Source organism: Bufo bufo, chromosome 4, assembly GCF_905171765.1.
Source record: "Bufo bufo chromosome 4, aBufBuf1.1, whole genome shotgun sequence".
In the NCBI taxonomy this organism is placed as follows: domain Eukaryota; kingdom Metazoa; phylum Chordata; class Amphibia; order Anura; family Bufonidae; genus Bufo; species Bufo bufo.
Window position 1 is genome coordinate 379716055 of NC_053392.1, and position 26750 is coordinate 379742804.

General features: G+C 41.5%; 1 protein-coding gene across 1 annotated transcript in view; it reads right to left on the bottom strand.

Annotated features, from left to right (window-relative positions):
* The window catches only part of AHI1 (Abelson helper integration site 1), a 231072-nt gene that overhangs the window by 132959 nt on the left and 71363 nt on the right, over positions 1-26750 (bottom strand). The window contains exons 15-18 of the mRNA XM_040429185.1: positions 24845-24963; positions 23204-23334; positions 22919-23059; positions 15327-15475 (exon numbers count right to left, since the gene is read on the bottom strand). Coding sequence (XP_040285119.1) covers positions 15327-15475; positions 22919-23059; positions 23204-23334; positions 24845-24963 — 540 coding nt within the window. The remainder of the gene's footprint in view (positions 1-15326; positions 15476-22918; positions 23060-23203; positions 23335-24844; positions 24964-26750) is intronic.

Here is a 26750-nt window from a genome sequence, read left to right on the forward strand (position 1 = left end):
CTGCACATGTGCCTTCCTGAGCAGGGGGACCTTGCGAGCCCTGCAGGATTTTAATCCATTGCGGTGTAATGTGTTTCCAATGGTTTTCTTGGTGACTGTGGTCCCTGCTAATTTGAGGTCATTAACTAACTCCTCCCGTGTAGTTCTAGGATGCTTTTTCACCTTTCTCAGAACCATTGACACCCCACGAGGTGAGATCTTGCGTGGAGCCCCAGAGCGAGGTCGATTGATGGTCATTTTGTGCTCCTTCCATTTTCGAACAATCGCACCAACAGTTGTCACCTTCTCTCCCAGCTTCTTGCTAATGGTTTTGTAGCCCATTCCAGCCTTGTGCAGGTCTACAATTTTGTCTCTGACATCCTTGGACAGCTCTTTGGTCTTTCCCATGTTGGAGAGTTTGGAGTCTGCTTGATTGATTGATTCTGTGGACAGGTGTCTTTTATACAGGTGACTAGTTAAGACAAGTGTCCTTAATGAGGGTGACTAATTGAGTAGAAGTGTCTAACCACTCTGTGGGAGCCAGAACTCTTAATGGTTGGTAGGGGTTCAAATACTTATTTCACTCAATGAAATGCAAATCAGTTGCTATCTTTTATTTAAAGTTATTTTTTCGATTTTCCTTTTGATGTGCTATCTGCCACTGTTACAATAAACCTACCATTGAAATGATACTGTTCTGAGACTTTTCATTTCTTTGTCATTGGACAAACTTACAAAATCAGTGAGGGGTCAAATAATTATTTCCCCCACTGTATATACTGATTTTCAATTTCTCCAAATATATGGGATTGAAGCACTCAGACGGTATAAAAATGCAATGCACTGCGATGAACGGTTTCTGCCGCAGACAAGAAAAAACTGTGTGCAGAATCAGTGAAATTTGTATATATATAGATTTTCACTTTTTCCCAATAAATGGGATTCAAGCACTCAGATGGTATAGAAATGCAATGCGCTGCGATAAATGGTTTCTAGCGCAAACAAGAAAACTGTGAGCAGAATCAGTGAAATTTGTATATATATTGATTTTCACTTTTTCCCAATATATGGCCCTGAAGTGCACAGGGTATTCTAATGCAGAGCACTGAGATTAATGGGTTAAACAGCTGACAGCAAAAATGTGGTCATATTCTGGGACAAAAAAATATTGTTTTCACTGATATTCTTCCTATCTATGCCCCTGATACACAGAAGGTGTTGCACAGATGTCAGAAGTCACTGCAGACTCCTATTAAGATAGCCAATGAAGCGATTTATTTTTTGTAAATAAGAAAAAAAAAGTGCAAATCTGCACTTTAAATTGCTGCCAACACACACAGTAGTCTTTAAAAGGACTTTGGGGTCTTTAAAACGTCTTGAGAAAGAGTAATTTGCAATCACAATCTACCTACACTGTCTGTCCCTTCCTAACAGCAGCTCTCCCTGACTCGCAATGAGCCGAACCCGCGTTACCGGGTGCTATATAGCTAACCGATGACGTGTTCCAGCCAGCCAATCACTGTAATGCTAGTAGAAAACATGTCTAATGGCATTACAGTGATGGCAATACTTACCAGCATGTTTATTGGCTGCTTAGAAGGCGCCAAACGTGCGTGGAGGAGACTCGAGCATGGTGCTCGAGCACATGTGGTACTTGGCCGAGCGCTCGGATCTGCCGAGCATAGCGATGCTCGAGCCGAACCAGTACTCGGCCGAGCATGCTCGCTCATCACTAACAGTGACCCATGCTCTAAATCAGGGATGCCCAACCTGTCGCCCTCCAGGTGTTGTAAAACTACAACTCCCACCATTCCCTGCTGTAGGTTGATAGCTGAAGGCTGTCCGAGGATGCTGGGAGTTATAGTTTTGCAGCTGCTGGAGGGCCACAGGTTGGGCATCCCTGCAATAAAAGTGATATGGATAGATAAATACTCTAGTTATTATTAATGAACAATGCAACACGCCACAGCACTTGCAGAAAGTCCAACACTGTTGGATTTTTGATTACAACCCCTAGTGATTATTATGGACCACAATAAAAGGTGGGTGCGACATACAACTTGCCCGTTACTTTTCTGCATCTTGGCAGTTTTTACAGCAAAATCGCAGCTCTAAAAAAAGTCACAAGACAACAGATAGGTCACACAATTACTCGCCATTTAGCGTTTCGGCTCACATGTAACGCTAGTGTGCCTTGCGCCCGACTAAAAATTGTGAAAACAGTATCCTGACATTTTACATATTTCACATCTTTAAATTCTATGGTATGTAATGCACTAAATATCATTTTAATGTTGGTTATGTGTGTCCGATGAGGCAAAATCACAGATATGGCAATTCTCTGGGGTGTGCCTAGTGGTATATGACTGCACAGCACATTACCACTAAGTGTGAACCCAGCCTTACAGTATACACTGATCAGTCGTAACATTAAATCGGTGACAAGTGAAGTGAATGAAATTGATTTTCTCATGGCAGGGTCAAGGGGGTGAGATATATTAGGCAGCAAGAGAACAGTTAGTTCTAGAAGCTGATGCGTTGGGGCAACTTAAGGATCTGAGTGACTTTGACAAGGGCCAAAATGGGATGGCTAACTGACTGGGCCAGAACATCTCCAAAATGGCAGGTTTAGTGGTGTGTTCCTGGTATACCGTGGTTAGTACTAGGGATGAGCGAATAGACTTCGGACCCTTCATCCGAAGTCTGTTCACAAAAAACTTTGTTGTAATACCACTAGGTAGTACCACTAGGAACCTAACCAGAGTTTGTTACCAAGGTTTTTTTTTACAGTATTAATTCCCAAAGTTATTACATGAAGTCTCGTGCGACTTCGCCAACTAATAACTTCGGTTCATCGGAGCCAATACATTCTAATACTGTACGGAGCGGGAACTCCGTACAGTATTACAATGAAGTTTTTTGCAAATTGACTTCTGATGTACCATCTGAAGTCGATTCGCTCATCCCTAGTTAGTACCAACCAAAATAAAAAGTGGTATATGGAAGACCAACCGGTGACAGGGTATGGTGGTCCAAAGCTCATTTAAAAGGAGTCTGTCACCAACCTGACCAGTAACTGGCGTGAAATCGGGACATGCGCACTGCATATCTCCTTGCCTTTGCCCACAGTGGGCAGAACACTGCGCATGCCCGGGCCTGGCAGCAATGCGTGAACGGCCTACAGGAAAAAATGATGTCACAGAGCCACAGGGCTGGCCCGGAGTTTACTGAGGGGCGGAGTTAGGCGCGAGTGAGGCTGGGGAACTTGGGCACTTTCCGCAAACTCTCCGCCCCTGGGCACTTGCGACTGCTCATTAGCATATCATAAAAACTACTTTTTGGTCGATTTGGATCATCTGAAAAACTAAACAAAAGGTACCATCTGTGTCATGTCTTTGTGTCCCACTGAACTATGTGAACGGTTTAAAACTGGTCGGGTTGGTGACAGACTCCCTAAAGATGCACGAAATTTATGAAACATGTGAAATTTGATAAATTTGGTGCAAACTATGGCAATGCAAACTCCTACTAAATTTCTCATTAACTCCTTAAGGACACGGCCATATTTAAGGTGTCAATTTAAGTGGTGATAACTTTAAAACGCTTTGACTTATCCAGGCCATTCTGAGACTGTTTTCTCGTCACATATTGTACTTCATGACACTGGTAAAATGGAGTCAAAAAAATTCATTTTTATTCATAAAAAAATATCAAATTTGCCCAAAAATTTTAAAAATTTGCAAATTTCCAAGTTTCAATTTCTCTACTTCTATAATACATATTAATACCTACAAAAATAGTTATTACTTTACATTCCCCATATGTCTACTTCATGTTAGGATCATTTTGGGAATGACATTTTATTTTTGGGGGACGTTACAAGGCTTAGAAGTTTAGAAGTAAATCTTGAAATTTCTCAGAAATTTTCAAAAACCTACTTTTTAAAGGACCAGTTCAGGTCTGAAATCACTTTGTGAGGCTTACATAATAGAAACCACCCAAAAATTACCCCATTCTAGAAACTACACCCTCAAGGTATTCAAAACTGATTTTACAAACGTCGTTAACCCTTTAGGTGTTCCACAAGAATTAATGGAAAATAGAGATACAATTTCAAATTTTCACTTTTTTGGCAGATTTTCCATTTTAATATTTTTTTTCCAGTTACAAAGCAAGGGTTAACAGCCAAACAAAACTCAATATTTATGGCCCTGATTCTGTAGTTTACAGAAACACCCCATATGTGGTCGTAAACTGCTGTATGGGCACACGGCACAGGGCGCAGAAGGAAAGGAATGCCATTTTGGAAGGCAGATTTTGCTGGATTGGTTTTTTGACACCATGTCCCATTTGAAGCCCCCCTGATGCACCCCTAGAGTAGAAACTACGGGATAGGGTGGAAGTTTTGTTGGTACTAGTTTAGGGTACATATGATTTTTGGTTGCTCTACATTACACTTTTTGTGATGCAAGGTAACAAGAAATGTTTTTTGTTATTTACAACATTCATCTGACAGGTTAGATCATGTGGTATTTTTATAGAGCAGGTTGTCACGGAGGCGGCGATACCTAATATGTATACAATTTTTTTATTTATGTATGTCTCCATAGTCTGAGAGCCATAATTTTTTCAGTTTTTGGGCGATTATCTTAGGTAGGGTCTCCTTTTTTGCGGGATGAGATGACGGTTTGATTGGCACTATTTTGGGGTGCATGTGACTTTTTGATCGCTTTCTATTACACTTTTTGTGATGTAAGGTGACCAAAAAAATTTTTTTACACCATTTATTTTTTTATTTTTTACGGTGTTCACCTGAGAGGTTAGGTCATGTGATATTTTTATAGAGCCGGTCGATACGGACGCGGCGATACCGAATATGTATACTTTTTATTTTATTTAAATTTTACACAATAATATCATTTTTTAAACAAAAAAAATATCATGTTTTAGTGTCTCCATAGTCTGAGAGCCATAGTTTTTTCAGTTTTTGGGCGATTATCTTAGGTAGGGTCTCCTTTTTTGCAGGATGAGATGACGGTTTGATTGGCACTATTTTGGGGTGCATATGACTTTTTAATGCTTGCTATTACACTTTTTGTAAATGTAAGATGACAAAAAATAGCTTTTTTTACACCGTTTACACCGTTTTTTTTTTGTTTTTTTTACGGTGTTCATCTGAGGGGTTAGGTCATGTGATATTTTTATAGAGCCGGTCGATACGGACGCGGCGATACTTTAATATGTATACTTTTTTTTATTTACTTAAGTTTTACACAATAACAGCTTTTTTAAAACAAAAAAAATTATGTTTTAGTGTCTCCATATTCTGAGCCGTTTTTTTGGGGGGGGCGATTGTCTTAGGAAGGGGCTCATTTTTTGCGGGATGAGGCGACAGTTAGATTGGTACTATTTTGGTGGGCATACGCCTTTTTGATTGCTTACTGTTGTACTTTTTGTGATGTAAGGTGACAAAAAAATTTATTATTTAGCACAGTTTTTATTTTCTATTTTTTACGGTGTTCATCTGAGGGGTTAGGTAATGTGATATGTTTATAGAGCCGGTCGATACAGACGCGGCGATACCTAATATGTCTAAAAAAATTTTTTTACTTTAATTGGGGAAAATGACGTTTTTGTTTATTTTTACTTGAAACTTTGAATTTCATTTTTTGGGGGGAAAACTTTATTTTTTCCTTTTTTTTTTGTCCCACTTTGGGATTTCAACTTTTGGGGGTCTAATCCCTTTTACAATCTATTCCAATACTTCTGTATTGGAATGCATTGGCTGTATGAGTAATACTGTGTGTATTACTCATACAGCTTCCTGCCTGTGAGATCCAGGGGGCTGGATCTCACAGGCACGTCACAGGAAGGCAGCGGAAATGCCTTAGGAAGGTGTCGCGCTGCCTTCCATGCCATCGGGTCCCCCCTACAGCCGCATGGGCACCTGATGGCACCTGTGCCCGCCGCACCATTGAAAAGCCGCAAACCGCAGGTCTGAATTGAACTGCGGTTTGCGGCGATCGCCGACACGGGGGGGTCACGGGACTCTCCCTCGCATTTAGCCATGGTGCCTGCTCAATGATTTGAGCAGGCACCGGGTACCGATCACCGCCCGCCACGCGGCGGTGATCAGAAATACACAGGGCGTACAGGTACGCCCTGTGTCCTTAAGTAACTGGTTAAAGGGGTTGGCCACTTTCTGGCTACTGTTGACCAGTGTGTTTGTAAGATTAATTTATGTCACTTTCCAATATAATCTTTGTTGATATTTTGCACCAATTCCTATATTTCAGAAAGTATTCTCCCTTTTTGGCCAAGTCCTTTGTGCCGTCCACATGGTCCTGTCCATAAAATGCCTGCTGACGGAGGGTCACGTGACCAGACAGATCACTCAGTCTCCTTTGTTAAAATATAATAAACTGCACTAAACTCTCAACATTGCAAGTGCAGATGGCAGATGTGGTGTATTTGTGTGGAGAAGGCTGAGTGCCATTCCTGGAGTTAGTTTTGCCTGGTCAGATGACCTTTCATCAGCGGCCATCTTATGGACTGGTCTCCTGTTTGAACAGTACAGGAAAATAAAGCAAACAACAAGGAAAATCAACAAAGGCTATATTAGTAATTGTTATATAATCAACTTACATACACATTGGCCAAAAGTATCCAAAATGTGGCCAACCGCTTTACGTCTCCCTCTACAAGTCTGCCTTTACCTAACCAATCCTCTTCAAAGAGAAATGTTCACTGTCGAAGGGGCACATTGTTCAGCAGAGTGCTTTCTCCCAATCGGCACTCACCCCCATGGCAGTTGCTCTTTAATCATTTATTTTAATTATTAAAATAAAACAAAGATTCAGGGCATATGTCGTATATCTCTTATGTAAGTAATGTTAACAAAAGACAATTTCTAAAACAGCTTATAAATGAGAGCCAGTTACTATCATCTATACGGTAAATAGAAATACAATGTATGATATTGATGACCTAAGGTCATAAATATGGTAGCACTGCACTACCTCTTTAAATTTGGCCATGTACAGCATGAAAATCTAAAGAACACTGAAAGATGTAAATCTTGACAGTAAAAATTATTTTTTTATCTTTTCAGAGTGCTTTCCTTTTTCTACTATGGAATATATTAAACACGGTTTATAGTAGCACAGTTTAATTTACAATATCATGTGTTGGAAAATGTGAAAAAATGATGTGTGTGAAAATGAAAAGAAAATGGTAAAAAAGGAAAGATGTGCTGCCACTGACATGTTACCTTTATTGTGTGTGTCATCATATTCTGATCCCCATAACTTTTTTTTACATACAGAACATGTGTGAGGGCTTGTTTTCTGCAGTAGGAGATGTTGACTTATTGTTACTTTGGGGTATTTACATGATTTTTTTGAACAGTTTGTGATTTTTTTGGGGAGGAGGGGCAAGGTGACCAAAAATCTTTGTTTTGGGCATTTTGAATTATCTTCCCTAATCGCGGCCACTATAAATGCTTTTATATTTTAATAGTTTGGACATTTTCAGATGCAGCAATACCAATTATGCTTATTATTATATAAAATTGATTTGAGTTTTTAATACTTTTATATTTTAAAAACTATTTGTTTGCTTTTTTCCCTTAACTTTTTGTTCCCCTAGAAAACTTAAACATGTGACCCTTCATTCACTACACAGTGTAGTGAATAGATGCATTATGCAAATTAAATATAAATATTAACATAACTAACATATTAAATAATAATATTTACATTATAATTTACAATCTAAAGAAAGACAAATGATATAGTGTAGAATTAGTGTTAAGTATAATGAAGAGTAGGGGTGTGGCCTCAATTCACTATAGTTTGATTTTAGTGAAAAGCAGAACTGGCTTATCTGTCCATTGCAACCAATCAGATTCCACCTTTCAAGTTCCAAAGGAGCTGTCAAAAATGAAAGGTGAATCTGACTGGTTGCTATGGGCAATTAAGCCAGTTCTTCTTCACTCCAATTTGATAAATGACCCTATTAGTTCGGTCGTATAAGGCTGGTTTCACACGAGTGAGTTAAATGCGTTGAAATCATAGCATGTCTACGAGAGCTACTGTCCTGACCTACGTAGGACTAATAGGATGCATAGCATTTTATTGCTTTATCATGCTATGTAACCATTAGAGTTCTGGAATGTATTGTATAACACTGACATAATGCTGTCAGTGTTATCCAAATACATTCCAGAACTCTAAGGGTTACATAGCATCATAAATCAATCTAATGCTATACGACCCTGTCAGTGCTAAGGAGATCAGAACGGTAGCTCTCTCAGACATGCCTTAGGACTAATAGACTCCTCTGGGACTTGTGTTGCAATCCAGCACTGCTGAATGGTATTGGTCTGTTAGTGGTCTATAGGGAGACTCTGACAGTTCTAGTTTCAGATGACGTTTGGGGACTCATTAGGCTACCTATTGCAGATTATGTTTTTCTGCGCGGATTCTCGTGCGGAAAAACCACAGTGTAATATAGAACCAGCAAAATGTATGAGATTAGACAAATATTTAGCTTTTTTGTTCCGTGCGGAAATTGACCTGCCGTGCGGATTTAGAAAGCCTCAGCACGTCAAGTCATTGTGAGGTTCTTTCACCCTTTTCAAGGACAAGATCTGCAGAAGTCTATTGTTTGAATAACAATTCTGGAGCATCTATTCTTATGACCTTATGTTGTACCATTTTAGAATTCAGCTTTTATTTGTTAAACCAGCTGATCAGCGGGAGTACTGGGAGTTGGTCTCCCACAGACATAATACTGATGACCTATCTGAAGGATAGGTCATCAATAAGCTATCCCTGAAAAAACACATTAAGGCCTCAAGCACACAAACGTATTTTCTTTCCGTGTCCGTTCCGTTTTTTTTTTGCGGACCATATAAAGAACCATTCAGATCAATGGGTCCGCAAAAAAAACAGAAGTTACTCCGTGTGCATTCCGTTTCCATTCCGCAAAAAAATAGAACATGCCCTATTACTGTCCGCATTCCGGACAAGGATAGTACTGTTCTATTAGGGGCCAGCTGTTCCGTTCCGCAAAATACAAAATGCACACGGACGTCATCCGTATTTTTTACGGATCCCTTTTTTGCGGACCGCAAAATACATACAATCGTGTGCATGAGGCCTAAAGGACATCTGTCAGCAGATTTGTACCTATGAAACTGGCTGACCTGTTACATGTGCACTTGGCAGCTGAAGGCATCTGTGCTGGTCCCATGTTCATATATGCCCGCACAGGGAGGTAAAAGTGTAATAAAAATACAAAATTAATTAATAAAGTATATTAGAAAAAGTTTTATTAGGAACATCTTATTAAAATTTGATACAAAGGTTTAGTTACTCTTTAAAGGACATCTGTCAACAGATTTGTACCTATTAAACTGGCAGACCTTTTACACGTGTGCTTGGCAACTGACGGCATCCATGTTGGTCCCATGTTCATATGTGCCCGCATTGCTGAGAAAAAAGAAGTTTAAATACATGCAAATGAGCCTCTAGAAGCAACGGGGGTGTTGCGGTAACTAGTAGAGGCTCCACTCTCTCTGCAACTGCTGTACTTTGGTTGACAGGACCAGACAGTGAAAGCATCATCACGTCTGCCTAGTCCTGTCAAAGTGCAGAAGGTGTAGCAGAGAGAGTGGAGCCTCTACTAGTAACCACAACACCCCCGTTGCTTCTAGAGGCTCATTTGCATATATTAAAACTTTATTTTTCTCGGCAATGCGGGAACATATACGAACATGGGACCAACATGTTCATGGATGCCATCAGTTGCCAAGCGCACATGTAAAAGGTCTGCCAGTTTAATAGGTACAAATCTGTTGACCGATGTCCTTTAAAGAGTAACTAAACCTTTGTATCAAATTTTAATAAGATGTCCCTAATAAAACTTTTTCTAATATACTTTATTAATTAATATTGTATTTTTATTACACTTTTACCTCCCTGCACGTTTAAAACTCAGTTCTCTGTACACTGCTGTACGGAGTACGGACTGTGAAGTTTATGAATGCGACCGCAGCACAGCGAGTACGGGCAGGAGCGCATATTGCTGCTCCTGCCCCTGCCCTCCCCCGGAGGCTTACTAACTCCTAGCATAGCACATGGGTACCCTGTACCTATGTTCTATGCCAGGATTAGCTGAGTGGAGCAGCTCCTACTTAGCTTAGCGAAGCAGGCAGAAACAGGAGCCTGCCAGCGGTGTACAGAGAACTGAGTTTTAAGCACACAGTGAATGGTGCGCTTTAGGGAGGTAAAAGTCAAATAAAAATACAAAATTAAATAAAATAAAATATATTAGAAAAAACTATTACGGTATTAGGGGCATCTTATTAAAGGGGTTGTCCGGGTACATCCCTCCATTTTCACCCCAGCAGCCCCCCTGACATGAGCATCGGAGCAGTTCATGCTCCGATGCTCTCCTTTGCCCTGCGCTAAATTGCGCAGGGCAAAGGCATTTTTTGGAGATCCAGTGACATACCGGGGCTCTCCATGGAGCTGCCAGGAACCCTGGTGACGTCACCGGCACTAATGGGCGGGATTTAGCTCTGCCCTAACCAGTAAAACGGCTAGGGCAGAGCTAAAGCCCGCCCCTCAGAGCCGGTGACGTCACCAAACACAGTGCCGGGTGGAAGTTACCGCCTGGCAGTGTGTTATTGAAAACAAAAGATTTAGCGCAGGGCGAGGGAGCGCATCGGAGCATGAGATGCTCCGATGCTAGCCTCAGGGGGGCTGTCTGGGTGAAAATAAGGGTATGTCTGGGTTCAGCTCTGAACCTAGACAACCCCTTTAAAATTTCATACAAAGGTTTAGTTACTCTTTAAGAGCTGAAAATAATTCTATTTGCCTGGATTACTGCAGAAATACGTGACTGATTGTTGTATCTTTTTTTTTTTTTTTTTAAGCGGTTTAGGACAGTGCTTCTCAAACTATAAGATGTCCCTTTCACTTGGAGGCAGCTTTGACAGGACTGATCACAAGATTCTCACTAATGATACACAGCTCTTTCTCTGGTTTAATATCCTGATGGACGACTTTTGTGCTTCTCTGAACGTTGCATTGTTTTTGAGTTAATATTTTGGGTACAGGCTTTGATCACTGCAGAGGCCAAGGCATCACTATATTCTCACTGAACTCAATACTAAGTGCGATCAAATTAAACATTATAAACATTTTAACATCACATATATAGCCCTGTGGTATGTAAGAAAAAAAATCTTCAAAGAGAAAAAAAGATGCCTTGGGTTGAACAGTCCTAATATAACTCGAGGCTTTACATATGCTGCTTACACATAGGACATGTTGTCAAAGTGAATTATCTCTTTCACTGCTTGGTTGGAAGGAAAATTGAGCAAGAAAAACTTGCAGAGATAACCACCTGGATAGCCAGCAGCGGTCATGATGTAAGACAGATCTGCAGGGCTTGATACTACACAAGCATGATCACTCTGTTGTCTTAATAATTAAGTGCTAAAGCAAACAACGAAAGTTACAGGAAAATTAAGAATATTGCTTTGTTCCAATGCAACTACAAAGAATCACATGGAAAAAGAAGACATAACCTAATACAATGGACTGTTGCCACTGATGTGAGAAGGTTTTCATCTATATACCATAATATTTCTGTCTTTTTTCTTGCGGCCAGAGTCTATAAGGTTGAGTAAATATTCAATTATTTAAGGTTATTGACTTTTGTCACACGTTACCTAAGAAGGTGACATAATGAGGTTCCGGCTTAAGCCTCATTCACACGTCAGTGCTCCACGTGTTCTCCACAGACAGCACACGTACCCATTCATTTTAATGTGTGTATTCACACATCTGTGTATTAGCACAGCCTGTTAGTCTGTGGTTTTAGCACGGATGCATGCTCTATTTTGTCCGTGTTCGCGTATCCATCACGCCCATTATAGTCTATGGGTCCGTGAAAACCACTGATGCCATTCATGTTTCATGGATCATTAGGAAGAGATGCAATGAAAATTATTTTTCAGCTGTTCTGTGTCAGTGAAAAATGGATGACACAGACAACAAAAAACTGACACACGGACCGCACATGGATCCTTCACGGATATATGATAGAGTGGAGAACCGCACTCAATTCAGTTGGTTCTGGTGCCAATCAAGGGCTGAGAACAGCCAATGTACATATAGGGAAATTGAAGCACACAGATTTTCAGTGTTGCAATTAAACTTTTTTTATTTTTTAGTTTCGCAGTAGTTTCATCCAATTGCTCAATATTTATCTTCAATGTACAAACAGAATATCTAGACCGGACGTTTCGGTCATTTCAGACCATCAGCGGTCACATTTTTATCTGTTCTGACGGAAGGAGTGAGTCATCTGGAAAAGGGGGTCAGTCAGCACATCCCAAAGCGCAGGGGCACGTTGCTATGGCTGAGAACAAGACTGTTAAACAAAACATGCAATGCAACAGCTCACTGCAAACCAAATAAAGTACAAAATTGCATCATAATTGCAAATGCTATACTAATAAGTTAGAGATGCTTGGCAAATCGTTTTGTACAAAATTATTTGAGCCCGTCTGCCGCACGTCAAGGCGATCTCTAGTTAGACAGGTTCCTAACACAAAATTTTACCTGTTATGTGCCATGACGGCTATCATATAATTCAGAAAGTGCAGGTTCCACATGCATGCTGGATCCGCCTGAATTTCTGTAATTTTTGGTGCCAAAATGGCCTCCATTATATCCACGGAAAGCAGTTACCAGCATGCATGCCGGGCCCACTCCACACCACCCCTGGCGCCAAAAGGTCACCAAGGACTGCAATGAGAGTCCACACACTATCTCTCTCCTGGTGCCAGATGGCTTCAGTGAGTGAGGGGGAGCAGGCCAAGCTATATACTAACACTAATTAAAATCAGCCAATGGGGCAGAAGAGCTGGTCAGGAGTGCACGACTGGGGAGGCAGCCACACCTCCAGCACAAGCTGCAAAGAAAAAGGGGGTCAGTCAGCACATCCCAAAGCGCAGGGGCACGTCTGTCATCTGGGTCATCTGGGCTCCGAGCAAAAATACACATTACAAATCCTCATTGCTGGTAAGATTCATTTTTTGCTTGACCTTTTACTCTTTTTGGGCAGTGGTTTATTTTAATGCGTATTTGTGCAGATTTTTCCCCAACCTTGTGTAAAATTTGGGATATTTCAGTTTGGCTCTTTATAAACTACTTTTTGTGGTGAGGTTCCTGATCAAGTGTGTAACTGTATTATGGGTTTGCATAAAACTTAGTTTTAATACTGTACGGAGCAGGAGTAGCCAGTGTTTTTTTTTTCTGCATACAGCCTTTCATGTTTTACTCACTTAATGCCTAAAGTGTTATTCATATTTTTATTTCCTTATTTCATTCCTTTTAATTTAACATATCCCAAAAATACACAAAAGATAAAATGACTCCTCTCACTACATAAAGAAAAGACAATACAAAATTCACAAGTTACATAATCCCATTATTTCAATCCACCCAAACTTCCTCCCTCCACCCCCATAAAACCATCCCTCCCACGAGCATCAGAGAACACCCCTCTAAAATATAAATGATTAAGTTTTTCAGGTCTTAATAATTAGTCATTCAAATGGATATAGTCAGAATCATATTTATATATTTTTCTTGTGAATTTAAATTGCGTGCCTTCTCTTTGTCTTGTGGTCTGAGACCAATTTAACTTGGCCCCTTCCATGGCAGAAAAAAAAATTACCATGGATATAGCCCCATGGCCCTCTCAGTCTATCAGCTGAGAATGCTGCCGCAGTTACACACAAGGCTTCGTTAAAGGCAATCTGTCACACAATCCTGTAGTACCGCATATAAGGAGCCCAGATAGCTGTTCTTTATCTGCCTACTGCCCCCATTCCCCCCAGTGCCAGCTCTTAAAGCTGTGCTGAAATACATTAATGGGACTGGTGTGCGATCTGGAATGGATAAATACTAATAATGCAAGATCATGATGACAGATTCCCTTTAGGGCTCATGCACACAACCGTATGCCCTGCGATGGTCTGTGAGAGGGCCATATGTCCTGTAGCGGCATACATCGTGCACACAGTATCATAGGTTACTATGATGCTGTGCGCATCGGGCTGCCAGCGGGGCTATTGTTCCGCACTTATATGATATTCTGAGTTCCCCCCAGTGCTCCGCGGGTGGCCCGATGCGCACAGCATCATAGTAACCGTATGATGCTGTGCGCACAATGTATGCTGCTCTGGGACATATGGCCCGCTCACGGACCGTATGTCTCGGAGGGCATACGGTTGTGTGCATAAGCCCTTAAGGATACATTCACACAACAGTGGAAAAATACCCATTAAAAACAGAAACACTGTCAGTCAGACCATTTTCTGGCCGTATATCTGTTTTTAATTGCCATTTTGCATCCATTTTGCAAAATGGACATTTAAAAAGGGACGTAGTTCATATTTTTTTTACATTGCAACTCCTGCAGTTCCCTCAGTATATTTTATGCCCCTCCCCCCACATACACACACATTGCCCTCTGTACATGGCCCAATAGTGCCCCCAATATGAATAATGACCCCCATAGTGTTCCACAGTATGAATAATGGCCCCATAGTGTTCCTTAGTAAAATAATGGCCCCATAGTACCCCCCAGTATGAATAATTGACCACATAGTGTCCTCTCAGTATAAATAATGGCACCTTAATGCCCCTCATTATATATATGTCTGCCCCATTGTGCCCTCAGTACCCACTATATATAATGCTGCAGCCTTGTTAATGTCCATAGATCAATTCAAAACAAATATGGCGTCATGTGACGTCAGCCCCCTTGCAGCATCAGGTCCTAAACCCTGCAGTAAGAAGCAAGTGTCCCCGCATGTGCAAGTGGATAAGTTGTTTTTTTTTATTTTATTTTAACCCCCGAATGGCTTTTGGTGTAAAAACGGTCAAACTGATTTCAATGGGGTCCGTCTGGCCATAAAAAAATAGCCATATAAATATCCCCACTGACTTCAACTGGTAATAGAAACGGCTGTGTGACAGCGGTTACAAAAATGGCCATTTTTCACTGTTGTGTGAATGTAGTCTAAAGCACCTGAACAGAAACTAGTGACAATAGCCAGTGTGAAGTGACACCAATCACTGCAAAACCAATGGTATTGAAATGCATTTTTGCACATAGCAGTCTGCTGCAATAGTGTGTCTTTGGTTATCTGTGCACAGTATGAAAAAAGTTCCAGGTTCTTTGTGCCAGATAACCTAGAACAAGTAAGTGTACATGTAAAAATGAAAATGGAACCAGATGAGAGAAAGGAATGAACATACCAAAACAGAATCCAATTTCTGCTTCACCTTCATCATTCGCATAGAGGACTTTGCAGCAATTACAGAATCTTGAAACGTAGGAACATCTGAACTACTTTGTCCATTTGCATCACTGCTTGCCTGCACTGATTCAGCTTCAAGTTGGGCAACTAGGTTCAAAAAGCAAACAAAAGTTACCTCTAGAACATGCTGTAACATACAGTCTTACGCAAAATTTCCAAAAACATTGATTTTCTAAGTGAAGATAAGTTATCTCAACCTTTACAATTACATATGACATGTTTCAGCAGCTCTGAGTTCAGGCCGCTTTACACTGACAGATGAGGCGTTCCTTCCTGACAATCAGTGGAGGAGACCGCTTGATTTACATGCAGCGATCTCCTCCACAGTATGCCATCACTCGTCCCCATACAGAATCATTGTTTGCTGGCAGCTGTTTAGACGGCACAATCTTCTGCTGGCCGTATAAAGGCTTGTTTTTGGCGGGACAAGTTGTACTTTCTAATGCTAGCATTTAATATAGCATAGTTTGCAGTGGAAAGCGAGAAAAAAATACCGGGGTAGAATTGGAAAAAAAATAACGTTTTGTGGTGTTTTTTTTTTTTCTGTGCTCAGACTTCTGCTCTTTAATCTCCAGGTCAGTAGGAATCCAGCGATACCACATATGTATAGTTTTTCTTGCGTTTAAATATTGAAAAAAAATAAAAGCTTTTGAAAAAAAAAAACATTTTTTTCTTTTCATCGCCATATTCTGACCCCATCACTTTTGTTTATAGTTATGTTTATGGAGAGGTGTGGGAGATCATATTGTCCCGGAAAAAAAATTGTTTTTAAAAGTACCATTGTGTTTATATGATCACTTTTTATTCAATTTTTGGGGGGAGATTAAGTGATGAAAAAACTGCAAATCTGCAGGTTTTTTTTTTTCGTTACGCCATTCACCGTATGGGATAACTTTTTTATATTTTAATAGTACAGGTGTTTTGCCCATAATGTTATTTTTTTTAATAGTTTATTTTGGGGAAAGGGGGGCTTTCCCCAAAATAAAGCTAAAAATAAACTATTAAAAAAAATACTGGAATTTTTTTTATTTTTCAAAACTTTTTTACTTTTTGTTGTTCCCTAAGTAGACCACAACTTGCAATCATGAGATTGCAACTTGTACAGAATAATGGAATTTGCTCCATTATTCTGTACAGAAATCCCTATATCCCAGTTCAGTGCTGACCTGAAGTGGGATATACTGATAAGGAGTCTGTATCTTAGCCAGCAGAAAGTTAAAATTTGGTTTCAAGTTACAAACTACCCACCTCCCTCCCCCCCTTCACCAATATCACCAAATGTATAATTCGCTGTACTCTATTAAACGCCCTAAACAGTTACTTGTTAGTAAATATACTAGCAATCTTTCTACAGTATCATCAGAACCCCTTCCATTGAGAAATGGACTGAGGAACTAGGGGAGTAATTCACTATGGACAGCTGGAAATTCGCATTATACTGGGCAGTCAAATGTTCCCCTTAGGCCTCAGGCACACGACCGTTGTTGTGTTCCGTTCCGCAAAATGGGGTTCCGTTGTTCCGTGATCCGTTTCCGTTTTTGTTTCCGTGCGTCTTCCTTTATTTTTGGAGGATCCCCAGACATGAAGGAAAGTAAAAAAAAAATCTAAGACAGGTTTGCCATGCAAATGATAGGAAAAAAAACGGACGCGGACGCGGGTTGACAATCTTGTGTGCCTCCGTGTTTTTTAGCGGTCCCATTGACTTGAATGGGAACGCGAACCGTTTTCCGCGAAAATAATAGGACAGGTTATATTTTTTTGACGGACTGGAACCACGGATCACGGACGCGGATGACAAACGGTGCATTAGCCGAGTTTTCAATGGGTCTGCACAAAATCACGAAAAACGGCACAACGGACACGGAATAAAACAACGGTTGTGTGCATGAGGCCTTACATTAATCATGCCGTACAGAATAGGAAGAGCTATGGCGATACTGAATAGAATTGCTCATACCTCTTATTAATTACTCTGCGACATGTTGGTGGAAATGTGGACAAAAAGGAACTGCAGTTCACAGGTGGTGGTTTTGCCCCCTGTATCTCTTAATTTACTATGTAGAATAACAGGCTTACCCATTTTTCCATCTCCAGCATTAGTAATTCTGTGTATAGATCTCTAGGAGTTATTACCAGGCATTCGAAAATGGCTTTTACTCCCCAAATATCTGAAGTTATACAACTAATTAACCACCATGAATTGATTTACGTATATCTTCTTTGCAGTCCAGGTTAAAGTTTCCCAATTCTTTATATATAAGATAACATACAATGACATAGCCTATTTTTTAACATAACCAAAAAGAACTGAATTGACCCCTAAAAACACAATTTTTATTTAATCAATTTAAAAGGACCTAACAACGCAGGCCACCTCTATACAAATCTTCACAAGGTAAGTGAACAAAAAAAAAAAAGTGCAACCTCATACGGAAAAAGGCCGCCAGTAAATGTTCAGGTAGGGTGGGCAGAGAAAACCATATGAGGGGAGCATTTAACCCTAATGTGGCCCTGCTGAATCCTCAGCCCGGGGATGGCCCTTAAAGGTGGAGTCTCCCCGTACCTAACCTGGCTTGTCCTAGTAAGCCCTAAATGGGTTTCCCTACTGCTCCAACGCGTTTCACCCACCTGGGTTGATCAAGGGGTCGTGTGGGAAAAAGTACAGGGCCCAACAAACAACAGCTATACCGAAAGATATTGAAAATAATAAAAATGGTACATTACATCACAGGAGATTGGCACAGAGGATGTGTACTAAGGACAGTCAAAAACAACACATGCAGTCCCCATAGGTCAGGGCATGATGCAGACACATGTGATGGTCCCAAGATGTAGAAAAACCACACGACCCCTTTGATGAACCCAGGTGGGTGAAACGCGTTGGTGCAGTAGGGAAACCCATTTAGGGCTTACTAAGACCAGCCAGGTTAGGTACGGGGAGACTCCACCTTTAAGGGCCATCCCCGGGCTGAGGATTCAGCAGGGCCACATTAGGGTTAAATGCTCCCCTCATATGGTTTTCTCTGCCCACCCTACCTGAACATTTACTGGTGGCCTTTTTCCATATCAGGTTGCACATTTTTTATTTATTTTTGGTTCACTTACAGTGCTGCCGATAATTATTCATACCCCTGGCAAATTTTGACTTAAAGTTACTTTTATACATCCAGCAAGTAATTTTTTGACGGGAAATGACATGGGTGTCTCCCAAACGATAATAAGATGATGTACAAGAGGCATTATTGTGGGAAAAAAAACATTTCTCAGCTTTTATTTACATTTGAGCAAAAAGTGTCCAGTCCAAAATTATTCATACCCTTCTCAATAATCAATAGAAAAGCCTTTATTGGCTATTACAGCAATCAAGCGCTTCCTATAATTGCAGACCAGCTTTTTGCATGTATTTTTGCCCATTCATCTTTAGCAATGAGCTCCAAATCTTTCAGGTTGGAGGGTCTTCTTGCCATCACCCTGATCTTTAGCTCCCTCCACAGATTCAAGTCTGGACTCTGGCTCGGCCACTCCAAAACGTTAATGTTGTTGTCTGCTAACCATTTCTTCCCCACTTTTTCTGTGTGTTTTGGGTCATTGTCATGCTGAAATGTCTACTGGTGCTGACGTAATGTTTGTGCAGCGCCTGTAATCACGCGCATGCGCCCTGGATACACATGTCAGGGCCCGCGCGGTGTCCTGGCATCGGCCTCACAGAAGTCATTGCGCATGCGCCATCTTCGCTCGACCCGGAAAGGAAGAGCGGAGCAGTGCAACTTGCAGGGCGAGCAAAGGACGGAGAGGCAGGAGCGGCGAAGCTGGCGCATGCGCAATGACTTCTGTGAGGCCGATGCTAGGACACCGCGCTGACATGTGTATCCAGAGCGCATGCGCGGGATTACGGGCGCTGCACAAACATTAGGTCAGCGATGAACAGTGAATAAATTAGCAGCGGGGCGGTGCGAAGAAATAGGCGCAACTGGGCTCCAACTGCCGGAGAGACGTCCCCTTGGGCTCCTTATTGAGGAACTTTGCATATTAATAAAACCGATTTAATAGACAAAATAAAAGACACAGGGCAGTAGTACTAGTATATTTTAATGTAAATCGTGGAGACTGATGTGGTGATGTTATTAGCTTAGTAAGTAAAATCCAGGTGACAGTGTCCCTTTAAATAAAAATTTTGTTTTTAGGGGTCAATTTAGTTCTTTTTGGTTATGTATATGCATTTATGACCTCCGATTATCCATGTACATCGTTTCTTTTTGGTAAAAGAACTATTTTTTTAACCCCTCTCTAGTGATAATCACTAACTCTATTACTGTAGGGTGTAACGGGTATCGCTAGAGAAGTGGTCAGCATATTTTATACTAAAAATCAGGTACAAACAGGATAAAGGCAGTAGAAAATGTAAGCTTTATTCACATTTATGTGTGTAATGTGCATGTTTGTTGTGACTTTTTTGACGCTGTGATCCGGAACACTGATGAACATCTGGGTCATGGCATCAATAAATGGCCAAAGTGGCCGCAGAGGGATAATTAGATGAGCAAACGATCATCTACTGGAGGTAAGGAACCCCTTCATATGTGACAATTACAGGTATGCTCTATGAAGATGATAATCTGCGCAGCACTTCATGTTACCCCTCCCCACTGTGGTCAAGTAGAGTTATACAAGGCAGCTTGTCAGCACACACTCCTTGGCCTCCCTTTCCCTCCACAGTTCAGGAACTGTTCTGGACTGTAAACTTCTAAATAAAAAACCCACAGAAGATTAAGCTTTCAATTGCCAAAGACAAATCTCAGTAGAGTGGCACTTCACTAGTCTGACACACATGAGATACTTCCTTGCTATAAACGGCTCTATCTCAGTCTCTATAGTAGCTAAAAATATGAGCCAGGTTTTTAAGATAAGAATCTATGCCTTAAAGGGGGTTTTCTAACTTCAGCAAATGGCATTTACCATATAGACAAAGTTAATTTGGAGGGCAATTACTAATGTATTGTGACCGGGACTGTGGGAGTGAGCGTAGGCCACCTCGTATAATAAGCGCTGCAGCAGTGGCTGTAACCTCTGAAAACGAGCAGTGTATAATGCAATGGAAGAATGAATTAAGTCAGAAAAGGAAGCAATATGGACAATCACAATACATTAGTAAGTGCCTTGTATTAACTTTTCTACATGGTAAATGCCACTTGCTGAAATGAGACAAGCCCTTGAAAGCAAGACTGGGATCGCCATGCTAGTAGCCATACTGCCGGAAATAGAACCTTTAGAAACCGGGTTGGAGGTGAGAGCTGCAGGCACATGCAACTCCCACTTTACCCGACTGTATCTTGGCCTGTATAGTGGCTAGCACTGTGACCTTCGCCTTATCTCTAGCTGCTATACAGCCTGAAAAAGAGTTGGTAGAAAGAATGCATCTCATACGTCGTTGGCTACTGAAGTCCCACCCTGCAAAAACGTATGACAAACGTCCTTGGCAGGAAGAGGGTTAAGCTCCTGTGTTTTCAACAGTATTATGCTATACAGGGAGTGCAGAATTATTAGGCAAGTTGTATTTTTGAGGATTAATTTTATTATTGAACAACAACCATGTTCTCAATGAACCCAAAAAACTCATTAATATCAAAGCTGAATATTTTTGGAAATAGTTTTTAGTTTGTTTTTAGTTTTAGCTATTTTAGGGGGATATCTGTGTGTGCAGGTGACTATTACTGTGCATAATTATTAGGCAACTTAACAAAAAACAAATATATACCCATTTCAATTATTTATTTTTACCAGTGAAACCAATATAACATCTCAACATTCACAAATATACATTTCTGACATTCAAAAACAAAACAAAAACAAATCAGTGACCAATATAGCCACCTTTCTTTGCAAGGACACTCAAAAGCCTGCCATCCATGGATTCTGTCAGTGTTTTGATCTGTTCACCATCAACATTGCGTGCAGCAGCAACCACAGCCTCCCAGACACTGTTCAGAGAGGTGTACTGTTTTCCCTCCTTGTAAATCTCACATTTGATGATGGACCACAGGTTCTCAATGGGGTTCAGATCAGGTGAACAAGGAGGCCATGTCATTAGATTTTCTTCTTATACCCTTTCTTGCCAGCCACGCTGTGGAGTACTTGGACGCGTGTGATGGAGCATTGTCCTGCATGAAAATCATGTTTTTCTTGAAGGATGCAGACTTCTTCCTGTACCACTGCTTGAAGAAGGTGTCTTCCAGAAACTGGCAGTAGGACTGGGAGTTGAGCTTGACTCCATCCTCAACCCGAAAAGGCCCCACAAGCTCATCTTTGATGATACCAGCCCAAACCAGTACTCCACCTCCACCTTGCTGGCGTCTGAGTCGGACTGGAGCTCTCTGCCCTTTACCAATCCAGCCACGGGCCCATCCATCTGGCCCATCAAGACTCACTCTCATTTCATCAGTCCATAAAACCTTAGAAAAATCAGTCTTGAGATATTTCTTGGCCCAGTCTTGACGTTTCAGCTTGTGTGTCTTGTTCAGTGATGGTCGTCTTTCAGCCTTTCTTACCTTGGCCATGTCTCTGAGTATTGCACACCTTGTGCTTTTGGGCACTCCAGTGATGTTGCAGCTCTGAAATATGGCCAAACTGGTGGCAAGTGGCATCTTGGCAGCTGCACGCTTGACTTTTCTCAGTTCATGGGCAGTTATTTTGCGCCTTGGATTTTCCACACGCTTCTTGCGACCCTGTTGACTATTTTGAATGAAACGCTTGATTGTTCGATGATCACGCTTCAGAAGCTTTGCAATTTTAAGAGTGCTGCATCCCTCTGCAAGATATCTCATTATTTTTGACTTTTCTGAGCCTGTCAAGTCCTTCTTTTGACCCATTTTGCCAAAGAAAAGGAAAGTTGCCTAATAATTATGCACACCTGATATAGGGTGTTGATGTCATTAGACCACACCACTTCTCATTACAGAGATGCACATCACCTAATATGCTTAATTGGTAGTAGGCTTTCGAGCCTATACAGCTTGGAGTAAGACAACATGCATAAAGAGGATGATGTGGTCAAAATACTCATTTGCCTAATAATTCTGCACGCAGTGTATACTTTGCTTGTTAGACTGTAAAATCATTATGTTACAAGACTGTATAAATATTTTGTATTATTTTAAATTGTAGAAGTTACCGAAGCTTCCAATTTGTCAACTATTCTGGCCATACACATTAGATGTATGTTGTCTGAACCTAAAAATGTAGTGGGGACCAGCTAACCATCTGACGTGTATGGGAGCCTCCTAAATCCCCTCCAATAGTAGACATCAGGGGACAGAAGAACAGAATCCTTCTGTTCTAGGGAAATAAGCTGCCAGAAGTGTGTGGCAGCAGCTTACTAGACTATACTTGTTGAGGCCATAGGCGTGCTCAGCTGAGAGTGCATGTGGATGGAGGAGTCAGGTTGGCCAACAGCTATCTATGTAAAGTCAGTCTTAGATGCAAGAAGGGATGCTGTGTTAGCAGAAACAATACTGTATCAGTGTTCATGCTCACCCTTGTAGTCATAAATGTATACAATGATTGGTTGGCTTGGTCCAAAGGCACAAAATGCCACCATGTGTTCATGAGGGTGAAAGGCCACATCTCGAAGTGGGGCTGTATATGACAGCGCTGTATACTTTGCTACCTGGTCTCCTACAATAAAATAAAACACACCCTGACTTTATAAGCAGTATTAGAATTTAAACAGGTTAAAGTAACTGCATAAAATAAAAGATGTGTACCAGTCTATTGTTCATAGTACATTGCATGGACTAAACAAAACTAAAAATGTCTCACCTGTTTCAGCATTCCACACATATGCAACCCCATCTTCACTACCTGCTATGACAAATGTTCCACAAGGTGTTAAGGCACTGCGAAGTTTTTCCCTGTAATTTGTGGCTCCAATATATTTTTTTGCAGCCAGTCTAAAACAGAATTAAAGAGCACAAGAAGTTAGACATGATTCCTACTAGGGTATTTAAAGAACCAGGTACTGTTCTAACATGTGCTGCTAGACGTTAGATGTCCAAAAGTGGCCTTAGCAAGTCCAGCTCACTTCTTCGCGACAGTAGAAAGGAGTTCTTTAAATAGCCTTGTCCGCAACCGTCATTTTATATACTTGCAGACCGTCTAGATTATTCTTGAAGACTGACTTACAGTATAAGGGCTCGAACATGTGAAGCCCGTGCCCGTGCTGTGGACTGCAAATTGTGGTCCGCAATGCACGGGCACCGTCCGTGGGGCAGCCGCATGGGGATCGTGGACCCATTCACTTAAATGGGTCCGCGATCCCTCCGTACCGCAAAAAGATAGATCATAATCCGTAGTGCTTCCGTAGTGTTCCGCATCTCCGGATTTGCGGACCCATTGGAGTGAATGGGTCCGCTTCCGTGATTTGGAATGCACTTGGAACGGTGCCCGTGTATTGCGGATCTGCAAATGCGGTCCACAATACGGCAACGGCCATAACACGTTCGTATGAACGAGCCCTTAATGTGATTTGCTGCATCAGTATATCAGTTATTTAGAGATGACTATTAAAGGGGTTTTCTGGGATTTTTACACCGATGACCTATCATCAGAATAGGTCATCAGTATCTGATGGATGGGGTCTGACACCTGGGACCGACGCCAATCAGCTGTTTGAGAAGGCAGAAGCACTCCTGTGAGCGCGCAGTCTTCTCTCAGATTTTCCTAGGGTGAGTGACAACATGTTCATGTGTCATGTGGCCTAGGAGCAGCTCAGCCCCAATCAAGTGAAAGGGATTGAGCATGATACCAAGCACAGCCGATATCCAAATGTACAGCACTGTGCTTGGGAAGCTGCGAGAAGGCTGCGGCACTCACAGCAGCGTTGGTGCCTTCTCAAAACAACTGATCAGCAGGGGTGTCAGACCCCCACTGATCAGATACCACCAGTAAAAAAAAAAAATGGAAACCCTTTTAACATAGATCACGATGGATGGGTGGAACAGTGGATGGATGGATAAATAGATATAAAAGAAATAGATAAATAGGTAAGTAGATACATAGATAGAGACGATATAGATAGAAAAAAATGGATCGGTAGAGGATAATAGAAGACAAAATGGGGTTATCCAACCCCTGAAATGCCCTCCCATATGCCCGGGCCCCTCAAACACAATGAACTTACCATGCTCCCCGGCACCCGCATCGCTTCTGAAGCCCACATAGCCGCCTTTGCATCTCCCCATTGCGCGGGTGTTTTCCTCCGCGCAACGGGGAGATGCAACGGCAACCGTGCAGGCTTCAGAAAAGACGCAGGTGCCGGGGAGCAGGGTAAGTACAATATGTGTGAGGGGCCCGGGCATATGGGGATGCATTTCAGGGGTTGAATAACCACTTTAAAAGCAGAGAAAAGCATCTTGACAGCCAAATGAACAAAACTGAAACACAAAGGGGAAAACTGCTTACATTCTAAGATCCATGATTCGGACTGTACTGTCTTTTGTATGAATCAACAGGCGCCTTCCATTTGGATGAACTTCTAAGTGATTCACAGCAATTCCTTTCATGTCACTTTCTTTTATTTCCTAAAATGACACAGTATTCTAAAAAATATTATTACTTTTATTACTTCTATTTGGACAGATGACTGTTACAAGACTGTTCTCTTTTCTGGCTCCCAGAGAAGGGACCCTCTCAGGCTCCATTCTCACTTCCGTAGCGTGTTTTGCGGATCCACAAAACACAGACAGGGCAATGTGCGTTCCGCATATCGCTGGCACTAATAGAATATGCCTATTCTTGTCCGCAATTGCGGACAAGAATAGGACATGTTCTATTTTTTTCGGGAACGGAAATGTGGACCCGGAAGTGCGGGCCACACATCGTGCGGCACTATAAAAATAAATGGGTCTGCAATTCCATTCCGCAAAATGCGGAACGCAATTGCGAACGTGTGAATGGGCCTAATAGGGCATATGATCAGGGGTTCTCTTCATTTAGGGCATATGATCAGAGGTTCTCTTCATGAGACAAACCCATTAACATGTCTGGGGAAATACTGTATAACAATGTTTCTTTTCACAAACCAACATAAATGAACTATTTTTTTTTACTTTCCAGTTCCACTACCTCACTATCTAGATTGTAAAAAAATTAATACGTTCTTAAAGTCCTGGCCACTCCAAGACTGCGGTGTCCAAATAGAAAAATTCCAGATCGGCTCATCAACTTTTCCTTTTTTAATATCGGTTGTCCAAAGCCGCTTTCACATAAATTATATAAACCAATATTTATTCGAATTAAGGTTAAAATGTTTTTCAAGGTCACAATCTATTATAATGGCACACAAATTGAAAAATGCTTTCAAGATTAAGTAAACCTTAGACAAAAATTTTAATAAAAACTTTTTCTAATATATTTTTTTAATTAATTTTGTATTTTTATAATACTTTTACCTCCCTAAAGAGCACCATTCCCTGTGTGCTTAAAAATCTGTTCTCTGTCCACCGCATATTGCTGCCCCTGCCCCCCAGAGGTTTACTAACTCCTGCCATAGCACATGGGCACCCTGTACCTATGTATTATGCCAGGATTAGCTGAGTGGAGCGGGCTTCTGCCTGCTCTGCTAAGCTAAGAGCTGACATGCAGGACTCTTAGCCAGGAGTTAGTAAACCTCTGGGGGGCACGGGCAGGAGCAGCAATATGCGCTCCTGCCCATACTGGCTGTGCTGCAGCCCCATTCATAAATTTCACAGTCCGTACTCTGTACACCGCTGAGCGGTGTACAGAGAACTGAGTTTTAAGCGCATAGGGAATGGTGCTCTTTTGGGGAGGTAAAAGTCTATTAATTTATTTTGAATTTTTATTTAAAGGGACACTGACAGGCCCAATAAGCATAATTAGCTGTATATATGCATGCACAGGTCTTCCATTGAGTATTAAAAACATATAAGTCTAACCCCTGTCCACCTTATGAATACTGCAAAATGATGTTTTATAACCTGATGTAATCGCTCGTCTTTCTGCCCAAGGGGCGGCGTTTCAGCTTCACTTCTGCCCAGTTAGCCTCCCCCAACAGCCGTTTTGAAGCGCCGCCCAGCTCATCAATATTCACTTCGCTGGGCGGCTTCTGCTGTCCCCGACGTTCCGAGATCCGGCGCATGCCCAATAGAAAGCTATGGGTGTCGGGCGCATGCGCAGAAGCTGAAAGTGAGTCCGATGCCCATAGCTTTCTATTGGGCATGCGCCAGATCTCGGAACGTCGGGGACAGCAAAAGCCGCCCAGCGAAGTGAATATTGATGAGCTGGGCGGCGCTTCAAAACGGCGGTTGGGGGGAGGCTGGCTGGGCAGAAGTGAAGCTGAAACGCCGCC